Source organism: Mustela nivalis (assembly GCF_964662115.1).
Source record: "Mustela nivalis genome assembly, chromosome: 1".
In the NCBI taxonomy this organism is placed as follows: Eukaryota; Metazoa; Chordata; class Mammalia; order Carnivora; family Mustelidae; genus Mustela; species Mustela nivalis.
In genome coordinates, this window is record NC_139020.1 from 6,022,374 (window position 1) to 6,049,871 (window position 27,498).

Sequence of the window (27,498 nt, forward strand, 5' to 3'; positions counted from 1 at the left end):
TGGGCCGGTGACCGGTGCTGCGGCTGCGCAGAGCTCGGGGCCGCAGGGGCGCGGGCGCCCGAGCGCCGCCGCCGCCCTCCTTCCGCGGCCGGGGAAGGCCAGCCCCGATGGCCTGGAGTGACGGGCAGGGGTGACCTGCACACGTGCCCTTGCGCATTCACAGGATGCTCTTCATTTGTATTCGCAGATCCCGCGCCGCAGGACCATGGGCAAAGCAGGAAGGCTTCCAGGAAGAGGGTCTGTTCCAGTGGGTCGGACAGCCATGCGAGGGTGGCTAAGAAGGCCTCAAACGCCAAAACGGGGCTCCTCAGGACTCGGCGAAGACGGGCGCCCGCCGCTGCCGGGAAGACCAAGCTCGCGAGTGACGCGGAGGACGTCCGCGTAGACGGCGCGCGCCCCAGAAGCAGGAACGGCCGGAGAAAGCCCCTCGCTGCCGCCCGCGCGCCCGCGGGGAAGACGGCGAGCGGCTCCGAGGGAGACGGCGGCCGGCCAGGGCCCAGCGAGCCGCGCGCCGGCGACCGTCCGTCTCCCCGCGGCGACTCGGGCTCCGACGGGCTGCCGAGCGCCGAGCCCAGGAGCCGGCGCGGGAGCCCCGCGGCCGACGCTGCGCCCTCGCCCGCCAGGAGTTGCTCGGCCGGGCCTTCGGCGGAGCCGTGGCCAAGCCACGTTCCCGGGGCAGAGGCGGCTGCGCCGGGCCGCGCGGAGGCCGCTCTGGCGCAGAAGGCGAGCGCCGAGAACGCCTTTGAGGACGACCTGAACTACGGGCTGCGCCGGTGGAACGGCCGGCGGCTCCGGACCTACGGGAAGGCGCCGTTCAGCTCGACCAAGGCGCTGCGGGCGTCGCAGGCAGCGGCCGAGGCCGACGCCCAGAGGAAGAGGCTGCGGCCCGAGCCCGACCGCGGGCCGGCGGCGGCGGCGGCGGTGGCGGCGGCGGCGCCCCGAGGCGGCCCCGGGTCCGACTCCGAGTTGGCGTCGGTGACTGAATCCGACGTGGACTGTGCCGGTGACGCGAAAGCCAAAAAGAGGAAAACGAGAGGAAAAGCAAAAGCGGCGAGAAAAGGTAAAGCTTGTGCCGCGGCCGCAGCTCGAGGCGCGAGGCGGCAGAGACAGAGCAAACGGCCTAGGCTGAGTGTGGACGATAACGACTGGGAGGACTTGGACTATGCACAATCGAAAAGAGGTCTTCGACGTTCGAAAATCAAAACGAGAAATCAGGGCAGAAGGACCGTGAGATACCATGATGGGGATGATGACAGAAGCTTAGAAAATGTGTTGGATTTGGATGATTGCACCTTATGACCTTGACAGAAAGCCAGTTCATTCAAAGAGGAAATGGACTGGAATTTATGGTGAAAGTTGGTTGTTGAAATTATTTTTTGTCCTACAATTCAGGGAATATATTTATATTTTTCTATGAAAAGTTATGAATGTGACTAAATCATGACTGTTATCTTTATTTGCACTTGCTTGCCTTTGTAGCAGCGCTCAGCACAGGTGCCAAAATATGCTTCATTTTGGGGGCAGATCTACTTTGACAGTATTTAACTACAGATAGCAAGAATTTGAACTCTGTTCAACACTAGACATCCTGGTTATCGAAACCGATAAGCATTACTTTCATGGTAGCAAGTGTCACACAGTTACTTTCTGAACCCGTCAAGAGGTGGTAGTTTCTAACCCCTGTCCTGTTGTAGTCGAACAGTTTCACGTGGCCAATGTTTACAGATTCTTCATACATATTATGTGCATACTGACATTATAATCATGGGAGGTATAACCATGATTAGTAGGCGAGGTACCTACCACCCCCCCCTCCTTCCCCCTGGCTACTTGAGCAGAATGCATTATACCAGATTTGGTCATTTTCATTGAAATGGTTTCTTTCCAAATGCTGTTGGGTCTTTTTTCTCTTTTTCTTTATTTTTAAGGAAAACGTCATCACTTTTATTTTATAAACTTGAATTTATAAAGTGCTGGTAAATTATTTTTTAAAATGTTTTGATTGTATATTTTAAACCTCTAAGGCCCAGTCCTAGCATTTTCTTTTCAATTGTGCACTAACAGAATGCTATATAATTTGTCTTTTCAAGATCTCCTGGTTTCTGTGTAAGGGATTTAACCAAAATCTTGGTCTTCCATAGTCTTACTCTGTGAAATAGAGGAGTTTGTGTGCCTTAGATTTAGGAAAAGTGTGTTCTTTAATAGAGTGTACAGGGCCAAGAGAGTATTTAAATTATATGTAGTTTCCCCTCCTTTCCACTGAGATTGTAGAGTTGTTTTGTTAAGAGTGCAATCACAAATCTCATTTATATAGGAAAACAGTTAAACGTCATTCTCTGTCTCTTTGTTTTAGCTTATTGCTGCCATGTGCAATCCCAGGTGTTCTTTGCGGGGGCAACTAAGTGTATCTTTACTAGTGACCTCTAGTTTAAATCTAAGAAACTGTCATGTGTTGTGGGAAAATAATTTTGAAATCCATTTAAAGTGAAACTTCTATCACATCATCAAATACATAAATAAGTACACTTATTTTCGAGCCAAATATTTTTGCTTGATAGGTTGTGCTACTCCATACAGTGTCGGTGGCCATTCCTAGCTTGTTTGTGCCTGAAGATGGACTTGATTCAAATGGTTTACATATTTTGTAGCGAAGGAGTATGTTACAGTACTCCCACCTTTGTTATTTATTGGCCCTGTGTTTGGTTCCAGACAAAATTAACGTTTTTCTCCTGTGTATCCTAAAGGTGGCAGGTATGGAAAAGCATCAGACTCTGGTTCAGTGTTAGAGAATGTTCTTAAGTGTTGTTACTTTTCAGTTATCTGTTCATTCGACATGGTAGAAGGTACTTTGATGTAAGGGGAAGGATATTTTTGGACATTACCCAGTTGGGGTAGGTGGGATAGACCTACCCATCCTTTGTTGTTGAGAGAGCTGTGATTACTTCAAAACTATGAAGCTCTTCTTATTAGAGTTCATGTTGAGTATATGGTAGAGAGAGTGATTCAGGAGAATTGGCCTTGACTCTTGACCTGAAACATTAATGGAATGTTCTTTACTTCCCTAGTTTTAAGCAATGGTGATAGATGTCCTATCCATTAATTTATTTAAACTCTTCTAAAGCTTCTCAGTTTTATATCTATTCTCAGGGTTATAACTCCATGTTTACCATCATCTGCAAAAAGGTACCAAAAAAATCCATAAATACAAATATAGAATATGTTCATAAATACATAAATTCTTTTGGTAGAATGAGACGTTGATCATTAGCCTTCATCCGTAGAACTATTCTTATCTTTTGGACTGAATTAATTGGTCATAGATTGGCTGGTCAACCAATTACTAATTTTTCTTTGTGTCTTAAACTGTTAGACCTTTGTGTATAGAAAGCAGTATTTTGGTTTCACCTGGAAAAAAAAACAAACCAAGAATTTGGCCTCATGACTTTGAAGATATGGTTGACAGTGGTAGCTTCTCAAGTTCTGAAGTAAAACTAAGGGATTATAGTGAGAATCACTTTTATGGGTTTTTTTGGTCATGGTGCTATTCCTAAGGTTAACTTTGAATATGTGACACACACTCCTAAGTACTTTAAGGAAAATTAATAAATAATTAATAGTTCAAAATGTTTACATTGAGCACTAGAACATGTTTGACTTTTTTTCTACTTCTCTTTATGCGAAATGCGCAGGGATTTAATGCACGGATGTACTTTAATGTGTTTGGGATCAGTTTGTATATACTTGTGAAAAAAGACAAAAGCTTGCAGACTGAATGTGAACTGATCCGGAAGTAAGTGCTATAGTTTTTCATTGCACTTGAAGTCACTTAATGGTGTATATGAGCAACAACAAAAACTGCTGTGGTTGTATATGTTCAGGGTCCTATGATTTTTTATTCATATATGGTTGAAAAAAAGGGCTGAGGTATTTAGATTTGAATTTTGATTCATTTGAAAGGCTATTAAGAAAAAAGATGTCAAACATTTAAGAAATAGGTGAGGTTTAAAAACATTTTTTTTTTTTTTTTTAAATCAGACTTACTTTAAAAGGTATACCAACAATGTGTAGTAAGTTCTGAATAAAAGGGAAAGTATATCCCATTTTCAGATAATTCTTAGGGCGGTCATTCTCCCTTTTTTATTTTAGGGGGAAAATCTCTGATTACATTCGTTCTCAATTTAGTAATTATTTGGAAAGAATGATAAAGCATTTACTCACAGCTTCTAAGTTACAACACAAAAGTTTCTTTTAAATAGTATACAAAAATGGGGAGAAAGAACTTATGTTTGGGGAAAAGGCACTTCAAAACCTAGAATTGCAAATGAGAAGGTATGAAGCTAATAAAAGTGCCATCTTGAAGGTATTATCGTCCAAAAATAAGAATAAGACTTGTCACTAAATCTTCACACTCCATTGGTTGCTGACGTCTTAGATAAGAGTTCTTAGGACTGCCTTGGGTTCATACTACATTCCCTGTCCTTCTAGCCTTCTTTTCTTTAGAATAATCAGAACACAATTTGTTAATTTAATTGTATCATTTTAAAAACTACATTGAAAGGACTTCAATCTCTCATCATTGCACATTGAATTTGATTGTGCCACCTGAGAAAAATGAGGTTTGTGTATCACTAGAATGCAAGAATGTTGTTCACAGTGCTTACAGTATTTTTGGTTTTTCCTTTCTACTTAATTGCGTTGGGTTTTTTTGAGTAACTTCTAAATGGCTAGAACAGGTCTGTTTGCCTTGCCCTTTGTAGCTGAAATACCAGCTCCATCCTTTTCATCCATGTTAAGTCAGCATATTTCCTTGATTCGGCATCTTGGAGTAGTCCACAAACACTTCAGTGTCTTACGTTGTATGGAAATTGTAGTTGAGTTATTTTCTGGTGTGATGCAGTCCCCGTCCCTGCGGGAGAACTCTCCGTTATTATGTAAGTCCATCTCTCAACTCCTGCTGCGGATAACAGGATGGAATAAAGGAGAAACCTTAAGAAATTTGCAATGTCACTGTTTAAAGACTGTCTCTAATTCTAGTATTTGGGAGCAAAGACCAAACCAAGTAAAATTGTCAACACTAGGGAGAAAATGGAACATTGTGGAAAAATCTAGTCCAAACTAGATTAGTAAGTGCTAATACCACTTGGTAGCTCAAAAGTTGTGAATGAATGGAGATTAAAGTGTAAAGACCTTAATGGTAAGGGCTGTCTTGTCTTTTCTCACTTTCTAATTGAGGTTTTTGTAGCTGTTTTCTTAAATTATAGATGTTGCCAAACAGTACGTGGGGATTCTCAAAAGTTGGAAGGTTTTTACTAGTCACTAATAACCTGCCAAGCTAGTTCCTTAATACACTGTGAATTTGGTGGGAAAATATCAAGACTTTACCTGGTGTCTCCTTAAGCTTTGCTTGTATGGATCTGATGTAGGGAGTTTGGATGGGGGCCAGTTACAACATTGGGGTCTTACAAATCTGCAGGTCTGTCTCTGGCAGCATGTAAGTAACTGTAGAATATGTATCTATTTGTCCGACCAACTGACTGTTTCATTGAATTTAATTATCAGTGTTTGAGCATATTTTCTGGTCATGCTTTAGTTTTTAAGGTAAGTTTTATCATTTATGAAAACCTTTAATGGGATTCTGATTGACCTAAGTGAAACAGGACAACCAGTTACAGTTTGCCTGGACTGCAGCAGCCGGCCTGGCCTCCAGGAGTAGTATTTAAAAGTTACTACCTTTTTTGATCAGTAGTTACATCATGAAACAATCTCATTTTTAATATACTGAAGGTAATTTTCGAAGTGTCAATCCATACTTAGTCCTCGGACGGTAGGCACACATTCAGTTCACCTGTGAAATTCTGACCATTTTCACTGGAGCTGGATGAAAAAAATCCCTGGTTTTTCACTCCCACACAAGGTCTCAGACTTTTTAAAATTAACTCATTGTCACAGCTCACGACTCAGTTATCATCTAGGAACCAGTTTTCTTTACCTTTTTAAAAGTCAATTACTAACTAAAAGAGTATAATAAATTTAATGTTGTTATCTTACCATCTTAAACAACTTCGAGCCTTCTAGCTGATTAATTCTATAAGGTCTGCAGTAGGCAGTCGATTTACCTTGCAACTCATCTTTACTCTTGAACAGCTCTATTTTTTCTCTCAAACCTCTGTCCTCTTGTGATTGCTTTCTCGGGCAGAATGCAGGGCCACCCTGTCATAGGAGCTGGGGGTCGGGGGAGGGAGTTGAAAGATGGGCCCCAAAGGGGTTGTCCTTGGATTGTCTGTGCCCTGCTGCTTTTCATTAGGGAAGTAATAAAGTAGATTGAAAACCAGGGTTAATGCCTGATACCTTATCCTGCCCAACAGTTTAAAATGCTCTCAGATCTCTTGGGGCACCTGGGTGGCCCAGCAGGTTAAACCTCTGCCTTCGACTCAGGTCATGATCTCAGGGTCCTGGGATCGAGCCCCGCACTGGGCTCTCTGCTTGCAGGGAGCCTGCTTCCCTACCCACTCTCTGCCTGCCTCTCTGCCTACTCGTGATCTTTCTCTCTGTCAAATAAATAAAATCTTTTTAAAAAAATGCTCTGAGATCTCTTTCAAGAAGTTCATTAAACCCAGAAACCAGTATTGCACTGTACGTCAACAAAATTTAAAAGTTAAAAACTTCATTAGACAGGTACAGGATCCCTCAATTGATAGTTCACAGAGCTTTTATCAGATTTTTAGGGGGGAAAAATGGCAGTAGCTATCACAAGTCTTGGACAGTTGCTGGTTAACAACTAGTTTTCTGGGGATGCGAGAAAGCCAGAGTGATGAGCTACGTTACCCGTCCGAGCCAAACAGAACTCTGTGGTTCCTATCACGGAGTGTGTTGAAGACTTGATAGATGCATTTATTCATCTGTTCAACTGTAAAAGTGACCAAGATAGTGAAGAACAACAGCTCTTGATTCTGGAATCATTTCTGACAATCTCCTGACCTGATGTGGCCGTACTGTAGAAGCTGACTTTGCAGTGTTAACAGCTCCCCCAGAAGACAGGAAAGTGCTCAGCTCAGGGAGTTACAGAAAACACATAAAGAGGCTTTCCAGTGTATGGGGTCTTTTTTGGAAACCTGTGCTTTGGGAGGAATGAATATCCATGATAAATGCTATTTGCGCCTTGAGATTTTGATCATTTCATTGCTTTTCAGTGAAGGGCAGACAAGGAATTTTTTTTTTTTTTTAAGATTTTTACAATTTATTTGACAGATCACAAGTAGGCAGAGAGGCAGTCGGGGGAAGGGGAAGCAGGCTCCCCGCTGAGCAGAGAGCCCAATGTGGGGCTCAATCCCAGGACCCCAAGATCACGACGCGAGCCAAAGGCGGAGGCTTAAACCACTGAGCCACCCAGACGCCCCAAAGGGCAGACAAGAAAGAAGGCATCTCAAACTAGTTCTGATGAAAGCCTTGCTCGAGAGGTTACGTTGATTTGCAAACAAGGTTTCCGCTCTGGATTTACCACCAGCCACGACAACCAGTAATGTCCAGTACTTCAAAAATATGTGAAATACTAGTACATGTTCATTCTAATTCAGACATGCTTTCATCTTTTTTCCATTTTCAGATTTGTTTTTAATATTCCACAATTAAAATGCTGATGAGATTAAAAATGTTCATGCTTCTACAGCAATGTGAAGTTTATTTTGGATCTAGGAAAACAGTTTTGTATTAAGTATTGTAATTGGAATATGACTAGTCCTTAAAATAGAGAAACTAGAGATAATTGCTTTGAATCCAAAGTATAATGTCTACATCCAAATTTCTATTCACCACAGACCATCTTAGAACACAGTGAGACAATTTCAAGTGGTCATACAGGTGAACTGTGATGGGTGCTATTACAGATGTAAATTTTTACTCTGTGGATGAGGTTTTTGCCAAATCCAAATGGGGAATCATTTATAGGAAAGCAGCAATCCCTCAAGCGCTCAGTAACTCCTCCAAATCATCTGACCAACACCATCTGGGACAGGAGGACTTGGGGATTGTACTGGTTAGTATTAAGTGACACAATCACAAATGTATTGTTAGAGCAGTGTCCTCCAAAAGTTATAAGCTTGTACCCTAACATATAAATTGGACTCCTCTCTAGCCCTGAATGATCCTGTATATATTTCTAAAAACTGTTTGTAGTTTTCTCAAGGCGAATAAAGCACTTTATAATTTACCAAGTTCTTAGTAATAAAATTAACACTGACTTACATGTATGCTTTTTTTTTTTTTTTTTAGTTTCCCACACTGTCACTCTTCTGTCTTTCTCAGAGTGCTTTTATCTTTATTCTGTGACCTTCCCATTTTAGGTCTAAGACTCGAGTTCCAGCTTCATCAAGTTGGAGTGGCTGTACACAAGTAGAATTGACTCCGTTACCCCCCCCCCATAGTTACATATTTGAAGTGCAGCTGTTCTTAAAGCACTTTAAAAAACCTACTTAGAGTTTCTTTTGTAGAATCTTAACTGTTTTCCCTTATTTTGGATTACAAGTAACCATTTGTTAAAATGAGCTCATATTTACTGGGCTCCTAAATTGCATCAGTACATCAAAAAGGAATTAATTGCTGCCACTTAAGTCTTTTTGTCCCACAGAAGTGGTTAGTGTGCTAGGGTTTTATCTATACTATCAGGTGGCTATATTGTTGGGAGTGAACTGGCTATCTACTTTTGATGTGGTTTCAACATGGAAATGGAAATAGTTGAGCGATGCTGGTTGCCCTCATCCTGTGTAGGTCAGATTTAACCTTCATTTTGTTACCTGTTTATAAGAGCGTTTGTCTGTTGTAGCATACTAATTCACATACTAGTATTGGCTAACATTGATTTTATGTGCTGAAGATTGACTTTGGATCTAGGGTTGCTTTGCAGAGACATTAGTTGGTAATTTTAAACATTCCTCAGAAAAGGCCCTTCATAGTGGAAACGCGAGCTTTCTCATGGTCTCTGCTGCTTGTGTGAGTGACCGCACACAGCCCAGCCAGGCAGGGGAGGCTGTGCTGCCCAGCAGTCTGAGGATGAACTCAGCTGTGAAAAGGCCATTTTTGCAATGCCTGGAGACGTAGAATGAATAAAACGAGTTACCTTTAGAAATAGAATTTCACTGGAAAAGTATAGAAGTCCCATAGTTGGCAAAAGGTTTGATGCATTTTTTGGGGGGGGGGTTGCTTTTAGTACAGGAATTCTAACCTATGCTGGGTCTTTGAGAAAGCGTAAGCACATCTTTAAAGTTAGTTTCACAGACTGAGGGTAAAATTGGAAGAGCTTTTGAGAGCAGAAGACTTCCTCAGTTCTCACTCTTAATGAACATATCAACCAACAGTAGCCCATTTTCACCTGTACTCATTTGTGCTCGGTGACAGAAGGGCAAACCTCTCTGTTCATAAAGGAAAAACCAGGAAGGTTGTTGATCGTTGGGAGTTTCACTGCGGTAGAATGAATAGCATTACTTGAGAGCTGGCAAAATGAGTCCTTATTTTCTCATCCTTAGTGGTGAAAAGGGTAGAGTGGGAGAGCCCGGATGAGGACTCCGTCGTTTCGGTGGTCTCTAGCCTGTTCTTACCAACTGTTGAATGTCTGCAAATGACGTGGGGTCCCCAAACTCACCCCCCAGCAAGGCTTGTGTACCTTTAAAACAGTTTTAGATAGCTTGATTTAACGGCTGCAAGGCTAGAGTGCCAACAGATAAAACCAAACCCTCAGCAGCTGAAGTTCAGGTGCATTTTTATCAAGGTACAGATTTTGCCTGCTCTCTGAAAGTAAGGCATTCCTGTGATCACCTTTCATAAGCCCAAAATCAGTGTGGCTCAAGCCCAGGTGCTCAGACAGTACAAGAGCTCTGGCAGCACGGGGAGGAGCTCGGTGGGCCGCTTTTCGGCTCAGGGTGTTTGCTGCCTCTCTAGAGGCTCTCAGCAAAACCAACACCAAACCCTGTTTGCGCTTTTGGCCCCCAACTTTTTTTTTTTTTTAAGACTTTATTTATTAGAGACCACAAGCAGAGGGATCCGCAGGCCGAGGGAGAAGAAGCAGGCTCTGTGCTGAGCAGGGGGAGTCTGGTATGGGGCTCGGATCATAACCTGAGCCAAAAGCAGATAAGATGCTTAACTGACTGAGCCACACAGGTGCCCTTTTTTTTTTTTTTTTTTTTTAAATAAAAGTGAGATCCTCTTTGATTTGTTTTGGCTAGCAAAATCAGGTAGGTTGTAAAAAACGAAGTGGCATAATGTGAACTTTCCAAAAGCCTAGGAGTGCATTAATCCTATATTTGAAATGTGAAAATCTGGCTTTGAGACATTGGCAGAATTAACACTGATTTGAGCCCACCGGTTGGTGATCATGGAGCAGTGGGTGCAACATCATGGGATCCTCAGCACAGCTGGGATGGATCTCAGGCCACGCTTGGAAAATTGCCTCTCCGCAGTGCTTTCTGCCTGTTTGATTCCTCCACAGTTCCTGGCTCTCAGCTACAGTAACAGTCCTCAAAGGAAGCTTTCCTTACCCCGTGACTCTGGTTTCTAGAATGTGGTTTTTTTCACAGTCGCCCTACACCTCTTAGTTCTTAGAACAATTAGAGTTAATATGTATAGAATTAGTGTTTTAGAATCTTTATCCTGATCCTCTGGATGGCCGGCATATACCTAGCTCAGAAAATTATTTAAATAATAATGGAACCAGGATTTAATAATTCGTTATGTAAAAATGCTCAAATATTTTTAAAAAAGTGGACCTAGGGTTAAGACCATATTTTAGTTAGATAAAACGAACAGGCAATTCCTTTTTATCTACTGGTTCATGTTTGTTTTGACTAAAGGTGTTGGAATTCAAACTTCAAGGACCTTCTTGAGGCAAAGCTGATGCCACTTCGAGTCATGATGGTACTGCCTTCTCTTGGAGGTTCTAGGGAAATCATTTCAGAACTGCTGTTGAATATCCTAAATAGTTCAACACAGAATATCCGAAACGATACCAAGAATTTAGTGCTTTATGATGCTGAAGATACAGTCTCACAAGTCTGCTCCTGTTCGAAGTGGCAGTTGTCTTTGCAGATTAGAAAGCGTGCCAGGTGGCCTACTACTCAAGGCTTCTTTTGTTGATAAGGAAATGGGAGGTTCTACCGACGTTAAGAACATGTAGTATCACTGATGAGAAATCATGTACGTTTTTTACTTATTTAGCAATGTGAGTAATTTTTAAATTTATTGTTTAGGAAATGTGTAACTGAGGAATTGTAAGTAGTAGTAAAAACTTGTGTTACAAGGTTTTTGCATTTACATGAACTTTCACTCGTTTTTCAGAATCTGTTCCTAGGGACAGAGAACCCAATACAAAAATGAGAACATATATGCATAATGAGAGGGCTGCAGTGTAAGTGCCTAGTGAAACTCCGAAAGCAAGCATGGTGCCTGACAAAGTTCTCAGCAGATACGCCGCTGTGGCTGCAAATAAGATAAAAATAATGAGCAATCTCATGATGCGATTTCAAGACCAGAAAATGTGTGTTTTAGGAAGAACAGCAGAAAGCTGCCGCATCGAACTGCTTCTGTGGCTAAGAAAAAATGACTGAGTGTTTATAAAGAGGATGATACAACCATAAATTCTGACAGTGAAAAAGAGGTAGAAGATATTAATAGCAAAGCACTTTTTTTTCAGGCAGTTCAGATCCTGGAAAGCAAAAGCACAATAGTGACTATGGAAACGTAGAAGGGGGATCGGGGACCACAAGTAAACTGGCAGTTGTGTTCTGCTCCGAGCTCTAAAGTTAATCCCTTGTTGGCACCTTTTTTGAGGAATTTTCTAAAAGCCATAATGGAGCGGGTCACAGTGAGCCCTGGTACAGACACCCACCTACAGAGATGATGAGGGGGAAATTAGACAGTGGAGCCGGAGTGGAGAGGTAGAAAGCAGAGGCAAGTAATCTGTCCTAAGATTGTTCCTCTTCAGAAAGGAAGGGCCTTGAAGAAACCCCATGATTCCTTAGAGGAAGAAAATAATGGGAAGTGTACAGGGTCTGTAGCAAAAACTTCAAGGGCTGAAAAAAAATGTCAAAATTGCAAACTGATGCTAATTTTAAGGGTTCAGACGGGCGCAGCTATGGTGTGTCATTACTGCAGTAAGAGGGGGGAAAAAGTAGGCACATTTCAAGAGAAGTGCCACAAAGCTTACCTGGCTTTTGAGCAAAGCAAATCCTTTCATAAGATCCAGTCGCAGGAATTCACCACCTTAAAAGTCAAAAACAATTTAAACTAGAAGGACCTGGGGATTCAATGATGGGGATGCTGATAATCGAGTTCTGAAGCAGAGTGGCAAACAGGCAATTAGCAAAAACCCATTAAATGTCTTACTTTGTTTATAATACTGGAATTCAAATGGAATGGTGACCACTTGATAAGACTAATTCAGGGAATATATATTTTTCTATGAAGGCTATGAATGTGACTATTGCAACTTTTCCTCATTTTTACTTGCACATAACAGCATTTACAGAGTTGCCAAAATGTGCCTCATTATGAGGCAAGGTCTTAGTTTTAACCAGTTAGAAAATAAAAGGTATAGATGAAGATTAAAACAGTCATATTTTTGGATGAGACAGTGATATCTTCTTATGTTTCTCTACAGCAAAATTAGTACTTTATGAATGCTTTGAGCAAATTAATTATAATCTCATCACAACAAACTTAAACGGCAGCATGTGTGGGCTCTTTCACTGTGGCCTTTGCTAGGATTAGAAATCTTGATACTATAAAGAATTCTTTGCAGTGAGGTTTAATTTAACAGGTATTTGTTGAAAGGAAGATCACCAGATTAAATGAATGCACTGTTGAATCATTTTAACATAGTAACATGTTATTGGAAAAATGAATTGTTAGAAACAAGTTGTTTTCCCATTAAAAAATATCTGTGAATATTAATATATGATTTGCATGTGTAAATCTGAAAAAGTAAAATACAGAAACCTGAGAGTTTCTATTCCTTTTTCATTAACAGACTAATGTAATGCATATATTTTGGTTACACAGCTAGACCCAAATGTCTAGATTACTTGAAAAATTTGTTTGTGGTTGCATGTCTGCTTAAAAAAAAAAGGCTTTTTGTCGTCTTTTTTTTTTTTTTTTCCCTTGGCATAAGCCAGAATATTTCTAACGTACAAAGTCTGTGTCCTTTGCTCTGTTTATAGTATACTTTCATCTGAAATACTTATACCAGTATCTTGTTACTAGTACAGGTGAGAAAAGGAAGAATTCCTAATAAACTGCTAATATTTTTAGGCGCACGGGGTTTGATTTTTGATTGCTAAAATGTATAAATCTATTTCCATTCCCATATTGACCATTAATTCTACAGAAATTTCTCATTGGGGCTGCTATATCCTCAACAAATACCATAAAATGAAAATATTTAAGTCTCAGTTAAGACTCTCTCACACAATTTCTTGTCAACTTCCGTGTAATCAAAGAATTTGTTTTGAATTGACAATGTTCTGTGATGGGGTTATTTTCCATCAGGTCTTGAGGTGTCACCAGCCTTCTTTCATAACGCGATCTCTGCTGGTTTAGTATTTAAATTGAACATCTATTTGCCTTTTTTTGAAGTGCTCGGCCTAAATTTACTGTAAGTGCATGAAATAAGCATTTGCTTAAAAACTTAACATTATCGTAAAACTGTGAAGTGTACACAGAATTTAAATCACTGCCAAATGTATTATTACCCTACTCAGAATTTCAGTCAGCTTTCTAGAAATGATTTCTTCATAATGTAATTGTGAAATCAAATCGCAGTAAATTTTACTGGTAAAAATGACAAGTTACTTTATTCGACAAAAAGGACTTAGACACAGTGATAGCGAACCTTCCTCTTTATTCTGCAATCCAGCCATTCCAGAGAGCAGCCCGGGAATCCGTGCCCCTTAACCACACCACCTTGGTCACCTTGCTGACCACGCGCAAAGGCCCCCTCGCTCGCACTGGACAGCAATCTGGTCACACTGTTAGCTCTAAATGTCCCAATTTTGCTTCAAAACTCAGACTTCGGTTTTGGTTCCGTTCGCTAAAACGGATTTCATGCACATGCCGCTCTTGATGCTGGTTCTCCACGTGTCAAGACAAGGTACTCGTGGCGGCTGAGCCTGGGAAACAGGAGGTCCTGCCTGACCCAGCAGCAGCTGCGGGCGTCGCCGGCGGCCTCCACACTGCGCGCAGGTCCCGATCTCCAGCGCAGTGACGCAGGGAAGCGGACCGGGGTCTCACGGCAGCGCCGGGCACCGCCCCACCTCTCACCCGGCGCGGCCGCCCCTCGGCCTCGGGCTCCGCGAACCCGCTCGCCCCGCTCCGTCACGGGAGGCCACCGACGGCCAAAGTGCCGTCGGGACGGGACGCGGCCGCGCTCCGAGAAGCGAACTATGCTCGCGTTCGCGTAGACGGAGACGGGCTGGACCGCCAGCCCCGACCTGTGAACTCTCAGCGCGGAGTAAAACCCGCGTTTGACCCCCCCACGGAGCGCCGTATTTCTTCCCCGCCTCGGCCCGCAGCGCCTCCTCCTCCCCACGCCCCCGCACCCCCCAGCGGAGAAGGGGAACGGGCGCCGCGGGAAGGAAGGCGGGGGAGCAGGGCGGGCCGGGGTCCTGTCTCCCGTGCGCCGCCTGCCGGGACAGGACGCGCCCCCGCCCCGCGCTGGCCTCTCTAGCCCGGAGTCTTCCTACCTCTCGGTTGCTGCGCGCTCCGGCTCTAGAATAAGACGCTCGAGACAGGCGCGGCCGCGGGGTCCGCGCGCGTGCGCGGGGGCGTGGCTTGAGGGCGTGGCTCAGGGGTGCGGAGGCGGAGCACGGGGCGTGGCGGGTTGCGGCTGAGGGCGGGGCGCATGCGCCGTTCTGGGGCGCCGCGGTCGGGCCCGGACGCTGGCGCGGCTACTATGGCGGCCACGTTCTTCGGCGAGGTGGTGAGGGCGCCGTGCCGCGCTGGGACCGAGGACGAGGAGGAGGAGGAGGAGGAGGGGAAGAGGGAGACGGCCGAGGACAGGGAGGTCCGGCGGCAGCTGGCGCGGAAGAGGTGAGGTCCGGGGGTCGGGCGCGGGGTGGCGCTGGCCTGCGGCGGCCTCCGCGGCGTGCGTACCGCCGGGGCTTCCTTGGCGGGGCCTCGGGGGCCGCCTGCGCGCTCGTAGCGGGTTCCCGGGAGGCGGTCGTTGGGGGTTCGTGGTCCGTGGACGTAAGGCAGCTCTCTCAAAGCCTTTCCATCCTCCGCTCCGCTCTTCGTTAGCCTCGGTGTCCGTAGCAGGTGGAAAACCCGCCTCTTTACAAAGAGCAAAGAAAATACAAAAGGACCCTCCGCCCCAACCCATGCACGTAGATTGGACAGTGGTGACGGCGTCGCCGCCTGTATTTTATCCCCCCACCTCGGAGTCCCAGTGACCGCGGCCTTGCACGTCCCCGCTTTTCGGAATGCGCCTCGAACGGCGGAGGCGTTTTCCCGAGTGTGCTCGAACAGCTCCTGACGAAGGTAGTCGTCTGACACCGTGTAGTACCGGCGCGGGACCAGACTCGCGCCGGAGTGTCAGACGCCGGGTGTTTCGGTGAATTCCTGTAAGTCAGAACCCGGACGAGGTCCACGCGTTACTTTTCGACGTTCTGTCTCTCTTGAGCTGCCGGTCATTTAGAGCAGCCCCTCCTCCTCACCCCTGCCGAGGTAGTTGTTGGGTAGGGTGTCCCACACCCTGAATTTGTCTGATTTATCCTGTTCGTTCTCTCCCTGCATTCTCTGTGGATGGATGTTCCTCTTGGACGCGTGGTGCAAGCTCAGTACTCTGCTGGCGGGAGGGTGGTGCTTCCCATTTCTTGTTGCACACTGTTCGCGATTGTGCCACTCTGGGGGATGCTGAGGTTGATCACTGGGTCAGGTGGACAGCCTGATTTCTGTTTTGGAGTTCTCCATGAATTTTGCATCAGATTTTTTTTTTTTTTAAAGATTTTATTTATTTATTTGACAGAGATCACAAGTAGGCAGAGAGGCAGGCAGAGAGAGGCGGGGGTAGGCAGGCTCCCCGCTGAGCATAGAGCTCTCAGGACCCCGGGCTCATGACCTGAGCCAAAAGAAGAGGCTTTACCCCACGGAGCCACCCAGGCACCCCTGCATCAGATGGTTTTATCTGTTAGTTATTGTTGCCTGAATCTGTTGTTTCCCTTAGATGGTAATTACATTCTTTATGAAATTAAAGCCTGCATATTGCTGATTACAGAATCATGCCTCTAGTTCCTTTTCCTCATAATAGGTACTAATTATGTTTAAGTTGCTTTAGTTTTGTCTTTTGTTTCTTGTGTTAGGGAGGTGCGGCTCTTTCGAAGACAGACAAAAACATCTTTGGAAGTTTCTCTGCTGGAAAAATATCCTTGCTCCAAATTCATAATTGCTATAGGAAATAATGCAGTAGGTGAGTAGAAATGTGTTAGAATGGTGGTTTTGTTGAAAGAACAAAATCCGTGGGAGGTGGGTGGGGAATGGGGTAACTGGGTGATGGGCATTAAGGAGGCCATGTGATGTACTGAGCCCTGGGTGTTGTATGCAACTGATCAGTCCCTGTACTCTACTTCTGAAACTAATAATGCATTGTATGTTAATTCATTGAATTTATTATTTTTATTCTTTTATTTTTTCAAAGATTTTATTTATTTGACAGATCACAAGTAAGCAGAGAGGCAGGCAGAGAGAGAGATGGGGAAGCAGGCTCCCTGCTGAGCAGAGAGCCTGATGTGGGGCTCCATCCCAGGATGCTGGGATCATGACCTGAGCTGAAGAGAGAGGCTATAACCTACTGAGTTACCTAGGTGCCCCTAATTGATTGAATTTAAATAAAAAATTTAAACAAGAAAAACCAAAATCCCTGTTACTTACTTCTTATCCTGGTACTTCAAATGTCTGTTACTTTTTTAGAAAAAGTCGTAGCAGGGTAACTTTGTATCTGAGTAAAATATGTGCCTGCTCAAATGATAACCGTCTTTTTTTTTTTTTTTTTTAAAGATTTTATTTATTTGACACAGAGAGAGAAACCACAAGTAGGCAGAGAGGCAGGCAGAGAGAGAGAGTGGAGGAAGCAGGCTCCCTGCGGAGCAGAGAGCCCGACATGGGGCTCGATCCCAGGATCCTGGGATCATGACCTGAGCCGAAGGCAGAGGCTTTAACCCACTGAGCCACCCAGGCGCCCCGATAACCGTCTTTATTTATTTATTCTTTTAAATTTCTTTTCAGCATAACAGTATTCATTGTTTTTGCACCACACCTAGTGCTCCATGCAATCTGTGCCCTCCCTAATACCCACCACCTGGTTCCCCCAACCTCCCACCCCCCGCCCCTTCAAAACCCTCAGATTGTTTTTCAGAGTCCATATTCTCTCATGGTTCACCTCCTCTTCCAATTTCCCTCAACTCCCTTTTCCTCTCCATCTCCCCATATCTTCCATGTTATTTGTTGTGCTCCACGAATAAGAGAAACCATATGATAATTGACTCTCTCTGCTTGACTTATTTCACTCAGCATCATCTTTTCCAGTCCCGTCCATGTTGCTACAAAAGTTGGGTATTCGTCCTTTCTGATGGAGGCATAATACTCCATAGTGTATATGGACCACATCTTCCTTATCCATTTGTCCGTTGAAGGGCATCTTGGTTCTTTCCACAGTTTGGCGACCGTAGCCATTGCTGCTATAAACATTGGGGTACAGATGGCCCTTCTTTTCACTCCATCTGTATTTTTGGGGTAAATACCCAGGAGTGCAATTGCAGGGTCATAGGGAAGCTCTACTTTTAATTTCTTGAGGAATCTCCACATTGTTCTCCAAAGTGGCTGCACCAACTTGCATTCCCACCAACAGTGTAGGAGGGTTCCCCTTTTCCACATCCCCTCCAACACATGTTGTTTCCTGTTTTGTTAATTTTGGCCATTCTAACTGGTGTAAGGTGATATCTCAATGTGGTTTTAATTTGAATCTCCCTGAGTGCTAATGATGATGAACATTTTTTCATGTGTCTGATAGCCATTTGTATGTCTTGATTGGAGAAGTGTCTGTTCATATCTTCTTCCCATTTTATGATATGTTTGCCTGTTTCGTGTGTGTTGAGTTTGAGGAGTTCGTTATAGATCCTGGATATCAACCTTTTGTCTGTACTGTCATTTGCAAATATTTTCTCCCATTCCGTGGGTTGCCTCTTCGTTTTCTTGACTGTTTCCTTTGCTGTGCAGAAGCTTTTGATTTTGATGAAGTCCCAAAAGTTTATTTTGGCTTTTGTTTCCTTTGCCTTTAGAGACATATCTTGCAAGAAGTTGCTGTGGCTGATATCGAAGAGGTTACTGCCTATGTTCTTTTCTAGGATTCTGGTGGATTCCTGTCTCACGTTGAGGTCTTTTATCCATTTCGAGTTTATCTTTGTGTACGGTTGATAACTGTCTTTTTGACAGACTTTTAAAAATTAAGATTTAAAGGACGTGTGCTTTGGTTAAGGAAGTTGTAAATCACAGGAACTGAGTTTATAGTGTGTCCAGGTATCCACATGTCCTCAGAGTCCTGGTACTGTTTGGGCCAGACTCAGAGCGACCGAGGTGGCGTGTGTACATGGCCCCTTTGGAGCAGTGGTTCTTAAATGTTTTTGAAGTAACAGGATCCTTTGAGAACAGGATGAGAACTCTGAAAATACCAGTGATGGTCCCTAACATTTTTGAGCACTCAAGTTTGGAGATCTGTACATGTATGACTCCATTTGGTAGGTTAACAGTGCAGGGTCCAGCTAGGACAGCAGATGGATGTAGGTGCGCAGACTTGTGTGATTCTGGCTGGTGCACAGGCTCTGGGGGTGAGCCCTAGGAGCCTCTAGGAAGTCGATTTTGCCCTGTCAGGTAGCCCTTGCTTGCAGGACATAGTAAGTAAGTGGTAAGTAACTGTTGACTCATTTATATGAAGTTCTCCTGGCCAACAGTTTCCCTGCAAGTCTTACCTTGTGACAGTGTGGTACAGCCTGGCAGTAAACCTGTGTTCTGAATTCCTGCCTCTGATACCATCTGTACTGAGGTTGTTTAACTTCTTGAGTCCCCAGTTTCCTTTTCTGTAAAATGGCTGTGTACGGTTAGTGGTCTTAATGGCTCTTGTAGGTCTCAAATTCTAGAGTAACTTGAAATCGTTTTTGATTCTAGAAAATTCAGCTTGCAGACGTGGCACTAACTGATGTGAATTGTTTTTCACAGCGTTTTTGTCGTCATTTGTAATGAATTCAGGAGTCTGGGAAGAAGTTGGCTGTGCTAACCTCTGGAATGAATGGTGTAGAACAACGGACACGACACATCTGTCCCCGGCAGAGGCCTTTTGTGTATTTTATCATCTGAAATCGAGTCCCTCGGTATGTGGGACTTGGATGCTTCAGAGGGAGCTGTTTAGGCATCATTTGTGTGGTGTTCATTTGAATTTTGTGTTCCTTTATATCTGCTTCTGGGCTGACGAATTGCACCTGTAGGCAGTGCTGTTACTTATATAAATATTAGTGTGGCGAACACAGTGTGTTGATAAAGTCCTAGGAAATTCTGAAATAACTTTGTTAGGAAAAACCATAGACAGCAGACATTCACACCTTGCTCTCATTCAAAAAATTATTTCAGCTGGTAACTCTGAATGTGCAAAAATGTGTTCACTCTGTGAAAGCAGGGAGTTCTCTTTTGTGGCAGGATACCCAGGATGTAGCAAATGCCTGGTACATGCTAGAAACTCTGGTAGTGTTGATTGAACAAATGAATGCTTTATGCGTTCTGAGCATAATTCTCTTGACTTTAATCTTTTACCCTAACCTGATTTTTTAAGCCCTGAAAGTCATTCTGTAGTTGACACCGAGTGATTTCCTTGTGTCCTATGCGTTCAAATCCTAATCTTGGGTCCTTTCAGAGAGCACAGCATACGGGGCGATTTGAGAGTCAGGCAAAAGAGGTGGCCAGGCAGGTGCTGTGTCTCCCCACCTGCTTGTCTGACAGAGCACTGTTCCCCAGCTGCTGAGCTGTTGAACATGGGCCAGCACAGGGGTTTAAACAGTGAAAGAAGCTGCTGAGTCCCTAATACTGTAATGGGGCTTATTTCAAAAGGTAAAGACCCAATGTTAGCCTTGAAAACTGTAAAGTTTGATCTTTTAATACTTCTAGTTTGTTTTTTAACATGCTATCCAAAGTTATTTAAGATTGCATAAGGATTTTTATGCATATCTAGCATTTATAGGAAATAATGTATAAAGTAAGCATGTTTTTGATCTCATCTTTAATTGAGAAGATTGTACTTTAGAACAGATTGTGAAGGTCCAGTAGGAGAAATTTCCATCACCTTTTCTAGTCGTATATTCATGAGATATTTCTTGATTAAGCATAACCTACGTGTGTAGTTTATTATATGTCCAGTCTTTTTCTTGTCCCCCATCCCACTGTACTTTTTTTGCCTTCTTTGCTTCCTTTGGGTAATTAAGTGTTAGCATTTTTGGCAATGTTTTAGTAGATGTTGAGTTCTGTGGATAATATCATTCCATGAGCATTAATAATCAGGAACCCAACCTTTTACAGCATTGTGGCATTACAGATTATTTTGCTTTGAGTACGTGGGTTAGAACTTGTTTTCTAAAATAAGACCATGTCTTCAGAGGCATCAGTACGGTTTCACAGTGCCATTTGGGTTGAGATGCTGTCTGGCTGCCATTCACTCTGATAGCACCTAGAGTTTGTATAATGCTTATGTTAATAGCGTTTACATTTGTTTTGTGTTTGGCCTTCCCAGTGTATGACCCCTAGAAGGGCAAGCAGGACTGGTATCATTCTTGTGTCATAAAGAAGATTCTGGTAGCATTTATTGGTAGTGTCTTCAGTGTTTCCTATGCAAACTCTTGTGGTCACTCTGTTCATGTGTACTTTATTCTCATGTTAACTGCCAGTAGTGGTTTGATTCGAATAAATAAACCAATAGCAAATTAAGAAAGCAAGTACTACCTAAAGGTTATATTAGGATTCAAATGATGTGTATATGGTGGTAGTTCGGAGTGTGTCAAATTCATTTGACCTGATGAAACACTCGGATGTGATTTTCCAGGTTGTCCTCTGTCAGTGCAGCTGCTACGTAGCTGAAGATCAGCAGTATCAGTGGCTGGAAAAGGTAAGAGAAATGAAGATGGGTGAGCTCCCTTTTATAAGGGCTCCGTGTCTTAACACTTGAGCCTACACGGTCACATGCACAACAGGGAAGTATTTGTTTTTTTTCTTAAAATTATCATAGGAAATTAAGTATCATAGGAATTTGTTACGGAATATAAAGAATAAAATAACTCATTTAACAAATGTGCTGAAGATTATAGGTCAAAGAAGCATAAAACAGTTGGATCCTTTTCATCTGCTGTATTATTACATTTGAAAGAAAGCCAACCAGGCGCCCAGCTATCTCTCTAAATAAACAAACAAACAAACAAATAAATAAATATTTAATTTATTTATTTGAGAGAGAGAGAGAGAGCATGCGCACACAAGCAGGGGGAACTGCAGGGAGAGGGAGAAGCAGACTCCCCGCTGAGCAGGGAGCCGGATGCAGGACTGAATCCCAGTGATCTGATCCTGGGATCCTGACCTTAACCAAAGGCAGATGCTTAACTGGCCGAGCCACCCAGGCACCCCAATTTGTGTTCCTTCAATTTAAGTAGCATGATTGTTATGTCAAGAATATTTTATTATTTTTGTACTATGGGACAACTTTTCCAGAACTTCAGATTTTTTCATCAATATTTTTTTTTTCCTCAGGGACAATCTGCATCCCCCTACCGTTTGGCTCATGTCAGCCACAAAATCCTGATAAACACACACAGTCTAACAGAGTAGTCAAGTGTGAATTCAGAGTATGAGTGTTGTAGGGAGGTTAATAAATTAGGACTAGTGAGTAATGTGGTGTTTTTTTAAATGGGATGTACCTGCTGATGTTAGCTATTTTGTGTTTATTTACTAAGCTGTGAGATGATGAAGTTAGTCTTAGAAATCATTAATGATGTGTAAAATTTGTAGTTCTGTTGTTATTATTAGAAATAGCCATTTTCGGGGCACCTAGGTGGCTCAGTGGGTTAAGGTCTCTGCCTTTGGCTCAGGTCATGATCTCAGGGTCCTGGGATCGAGCCCCACATCGGGCTCTGCTCAGCAGGAAGCCTGCTTCCTCCTCTCTCTCTCTGCCTGCCTCTCTGCCTACTTGTGATCTCCGTCTGTCAAATAAATAAATAATTTTTAAAAAGAAAAAAAAATAGTCATTTTCTTTTTTTTGTAAAATACTTCACGACAAGGTAGGGTGGCCTAAAGTTTACTTTTTGTTCTTAAAAAACCCCAAAAAACCCAAAAAGCTGCTTTTCTTTTGTTTACAAGACCATAGATTTTAAAAGCTGGAAGGGGTCCTTGGAACTTCACAAAATACATGCTTAGGAGAAAATAAAGGTCTAGAGTGATTAAAACTTGCCTATAAGCAAAAGACTTAAAAATGTGTTTATGGAATATTGCAGTGATACAACACTATTGTGAGTGCACGGTTGGAGCTTAGAAACATCTTTATTAAAGTATTACTGAACGCAGGAACACATGGATTAGAGGAGGGGGATCACTTCCTTTTGCCGATATACTGTTAGTCTGAATTTCGCTTGCAAGTAATGTGCTGTTTTTAGAAATATCTGTATTGGAATAGATCTCATAGTTGAGCAGCTCCTTTACCCTGGAAGCCTGTCCTGGTGTTAGCACAGCTGCGCCAGCCGTGTTTCTTCCTGACTTCACTGACTGCACACAGCAGCCCCCTCAGCTGGGCAGCACTGTCCTCTGTTCACAGCTGAGGAAAGTGACTTAGAAAAGGTCAGCAAACCAGAAAGTGACAGAATCAAGATCAAACCTGGGTAAGGGGACAACAGATGTGTTCTCTTTTCCATTGGACACGTCCACCTCTCAAGGGGAATATTACTGTAAACGATGTTAGATAAACAGCTAGAGGAATGTTTCTGTTCTGTAACAAAATTATGTTTGTATTTTAATTTGAGGTCAATTTTGCCTTAGGTCTTTGGCTCTTGTGCAAGGAAGAATATGCAAGTGACGATTCTCACATGTCGGCATGTTACTGACTATAAAACTTCAGAATCTACTAGCAGCCTTCATTCTCCTTTCCTGAAAGCCCTGAAAACACAGAATTTCAAAGAGCCTCCATGCTGTTCACTGCTGGAACAACCAAATATCGTACACGACCTTCCTGCAGCAGGTGGTGTTAAAATTTGTGACATTTACCGTGTGTCTTGTTAATGCTTTATTGGTTATTAGTTACTACTGTAATTATTAGGGGACTTTTTAAAGTAGTTTGCTAATGATGATTAGCAATACCAATGTATTGCTTTAATGTCTCTTGTTGCTAGTATGTTGTGTGTATTTTGAATTTTAACATTGTCCACACACGCAGTTACGATGTGAGAGCAGCTCAGAATTCTTAACTGAGTTCTTAACTTTGCAGCCTGGCAGAGTTGCTCTAGTTCTGATACTGAAGTTTCTTGAATATTTTATTTTTTATTCCTGTTACTGATTATACCCTAACATCACATCAAATGTGAGATTGTCACTTACTCTTTGGTAGCTAATATAATTGTTATTTGTTAGTAAGTAGGTTTTTTTCCCCTTAAATGTGAAATTTACTGGAGTAAGTGGCTAATCTGTTTTATTATATTTAGCAAAATTTTAATCTTGTAGTTACCTATGATGTGTCTCAGTATATTCAGGAAATGTAAAATAAGCAATATTTACAAAAGCAAGAAATTATTTAGCGAAAATAAATTGGCTTTGAAAGAAAATATACATTATAAGTGGTTTGATATGACAGTAGACACTTTAAGTAAAGCAACAGAGAACTACTTTTAAGAGTAGCCTTTTTTTTTTTTTTAAAGATTTTATTTATTTATTTGAGAGAGAGGGCATGGGGGGGAGGGTCAGAGGGAGAAGCAGACTCCCCACTGAGCAGGGAACCTGATGTGGGACTCGATCCTGGGACTCCAGGATCATGACTTGAGCCGAAGGCAGTTGCTTAACCAACTTAGCCACCCAGGCACCCAGAAGTCGCCTTTTTTATTTAGAGGTGTTTAGTTTAAAAATCATACAGTAGAAGACTTAAGTGCTTTATTCCCTTGTGTTATTCACAGTTCTGAGTTACTGTCAAGTGTGGAGGATTCCTGCAGTTCTGTATTTGTGTTACACTGATGTGATGAAGTTAGACCTAATCACAGTTGAAGCTTTTAAGCCTATCCTTTCTTCCAGAAGCTTGAAAGGTTTGGTTAAGGTAAGGTTTGAGCTCATTGACTTAATACCTGAGTTACAACAAACTTAATAACAATGGTAAATTTATGGTCCTGGTTTAAAACTTAAGGAATGCTTGGAGACCTTTTTTCCTCCAAGTAAAGCTTTCTGATCTGGCACTTTGAATGGGATTGCTGCCCTTTCTTTTAGATGTACTTCTGTAACTGGAGAGATGTTTTATTTAAGCTTTCTCATGGTAGACCAGTGCAGTGCATTGATACAAATCCCAGATGGCTGTGTAGAGGGATGGTTTGACTTTTCAGGAAGTTTCTGTAACTAATTCACTTGGAAGGTTGTAATATTTAAGAAGGAATTTTTGAGCACAGCATGAATTAAATTATCATCGTGTATTCACTTAATTTTGCATGGGCCTGGCTGTGTGAAGGCAAGATAAACCTGCTCTTTGTGTGTATATCCCTGGGCTCTTTCCCTGGAAAAACTCATATCGGAACATGTACACCAAAAGTTTTGCCTGTGGTTTCAGGTAGTTTTGAGGTCCTGTCCTTTCCCTAGGAGATTGGCTGAAAGTGTATGTGCCCTGGGTAAGATTTTCTCTCGTACAGGGAAGAGACAACAATAGCGTTCCACAGTGGGAGTCCTGTTTTATTGTAGAATGACCATTGATGTTAGGAAATCTTTTCTGGCAAGTTCTTTTAGAGTTAGCTCATTGTACTTGTCTCATTAAATTAGTGTGCTTGCTAGATGGTTGGCTCCGTGGGGATGGACCATGTTTTCCCATTTTGGTGCCCCCCAGTCGTCAGGCACCTGGAATATAGGAGAATGCTTTCCCAGCCATTTGTTGAATTAGTAGAACTTAAGACTAAGTTCGTATAATTCAAGCATGATTTTCTATCAGCTGGAGTCATGGGTAAGCTTTTTGACCAGCTGAGTTTTATAGGCAGCGGTGCTTTCAGAGGACATAACTAACCGCTGTGTTTGCTTGTGTGGTTAACTGAGGGCCCTTCCCGCGGCGGCGTGAGAGCAGACCTGCAGCGGTCTTGTTCTAGTGTGGCACAGCACACTGGAAACGGGACGTCGTTGCATGGAGTCTAAGTCCGCCTGCAGCTTTCAGGAGTATTCTTTGAAGGGGAAAGTGAGATAACTTCTCGTAACCTGTTCATTTCTTCCTGTAAACGTAATGATGGCGGCGGGTGCAGTGGCTGTTTGTGGAGGGCGCTTGTCTCTCAGACGTGAGCAGATGTGGTCATCCTGAGTTTGTTCATAGTCTCAGTTGGTCTGAGACGTGGGGTCAGTGACGTGTGGAATTCTCCTGAGCGTCTCTGGAGGTGGCCCAGGCCACCGTCGTGCCCGCTGGACGGAGGAGAGCACCCCCCGCGGGCCTGCCACAGCGGGGTGGGGGCCGTCTGAGGAGAGGCTGGCACTGCAGCTGGATCCGAGACGGAAGCCGGGGCATGGACAAGGGCAGGCTCAGAGCCAGGGCGCGTGGCAGTGGGTGCAGCGGGGCTGCAAGAGCTCCTGTCGGGGAGAGGCCGGCTGGGAGGGTCATCTCCCACTAGAGGGCTCGGACAGCCTGTGGAGGCCGTAAGGCGTCACCATAAAGTTTTGGGCTTAGGGGTTTCATCTATTTAAATACTTCAAATTCTTGAAGCTCTGAGACGCTCGGATGTGTTACCTCCTGAAAGTGGAGATTCAGGGCAGGGTCCGTTTCTTTGTGAGCCTTCCTGTTTCCATCCGCAGAGTGTAGGGCTGGAGTGTGCCTGTTGTTTCTAACTGGGTTCTCCATCACACTGTATTGATGACTGTTTTTTTCTTCTTCCAGAATATTCCTCAGAGCACAGAGATACTGAAGAAATTGATGACAACAAATGAAATTCAGAGTAACATTTATACATGATTCCGGAGATAGTTTTGTAAAGTGTATTATCATCCATTCCTTCAAGGGGAGCAGGGTGTATGGGTTTGTTGGTTATTATTTTTTTTTCCCCCAAGGGGGTATTTTGTGGATGTACAAACAGAATAAACTTATTTTAAATTCATTGTAGTTTTAGTTCCTTTTTTATGGCGGTACTCTTGATGACTAAGATAAGCCAGAAGTTTTTCTCTAGCCACTAGGTGGGAGTATTGTTTTGAGTATTTAGTACTACTAATTTAGTTAAAATTTTAAAAACCTACAGATAACAACAGGTTTAGTAAAATGTAAGTAGAGTTACTTTAGTGCAGTAGTTCTGTGTGATATCTGAAAATTGATTTGTTAATGATGATTATTTTATTTATAAGAGATGGAGCATGAGCTGGGGGAAGAGGGGAGGGGGAGAAGCAAGCTCCCCGCCGAGCAGGGAGCCCAACCCCAGGGCTCCATCCCAGGACTCCTGGATCATGACCTGAGCCAAAGGCAGATATTTAACTGACTGAGCCACCGAGGTGTACCTGTTGGTGATTCTTAATATGTGAAGTTTATATTTTATAGGTTCTTCAGGTTTTTTTGTGGGTAGAAACGGATCAGGTAACAAAGTTAGATATTTCCTTAAAATGAAATAAAAAGAAATGTGTATTTCATCACTTCTCAGTACTATCTGCCAGGCAGGCTCTTTGTGCAGACTTTCCCGGGCCCTGGTGCAGGGTTAACTGTCTTGGCGGGACCAACTCGGCTACGGCAGGCTGCTATTGCTAGAACGTGACCGAGGCGTGAGCTCGAAGTAGCTGCCCTGCTGCAGGAAACCACACACTACACTCTGTCAGTGGAGATAAGTTTTACAGTGGTGAAGTTGAGGAATGTTGGTCTCTTTATAAGTTATGGAATCATTGTATATTACAGATTTGTTGTTACCGTTATTTTGTTTAAATTCTAGTTGGTTGACATACAGTTCAGTATTGGTCTCAAGAGTAGAGTCCAGTGGTTCATCATTTACATGCAACACTTCGTGCTTATCACAAGTGCCCTCCTGAGTGCCTGTCCCCCATCGAGCCCATCCCCCACCCACCTGCATATTACAGATGGTAACAACATACTCGTATCTTCTAGATTCATTTTGCTTCCTGTTCTTGACAGGGTTTGGAGGTGGGGTGAGGATATTCTGCACTCCCCTTTCGAGTGTCCGAAGTCTCAGGCACAGTGTGTGTGAACGTGCTTTGAGAAGAGAAGTTGAAGCGTTCTTGTTATAGAAATGTCTA

General features: G+C 43.2%; 2 protein-coding genes across 3 annotated transcripts in view; both read left to right on the forward strand.

The window, feature by feature from the left end:
• BRWD1 (bromodomain and WD repeat domain containing 1) overlaps nucleotides 1-13,298 on the forward strand; it is a 113,884-nt gene extending 100,586 nt beyond the window's left edge. For both annotated transcript variants that reach the window (XM_082697629.1, XM_082697628.1), the window contains exon 41: nucleotides 188-13,298. In XM_082697629.1, the coding sequence (XP_082553755.1) occupies nucleotides 188-1,299 (1,112 nt within the window). In that variant the 3' untranslated portion in view covers nucleotides 1,300-13,298. The remainder of the gene's footprint in view (nucleotides 1-187) is intronic.
• Nucleotides 13,299-14,873: 1,575 nt separating this feature from the next.
• PSMG1 (proteasome assembly chaperone 1) lies at nucleotides 14,874-26,363 on the forward strand. The gene is made up of 7 exons (XM_082697776.1): nucleotides 14,874-15,069; nucleotides 16,338-16,444; nucleotides 19,246-19,397; nucleotides 21,113-21,175; nucleotides 23,089-23,287; nucleotides 24,213-24,349; nucleotides 26,147-26,363. The coding sequence occupies exons 1-7, from the start codon at nucleotides 14,882-14,884 to the stop codon at nucleotides 26,219-26,221; spliced, it is 921 nt and encodes a 306-aa protein (XP_082553902.1). The 5' UTR covers nucleotides 14,874-14,881; the 3' UTR covers nucleotides 26,222-26,363.
• The last annotated feature ends 1,135 nt before the right edge of the window (nucleotides 26,364-27,498 follow it).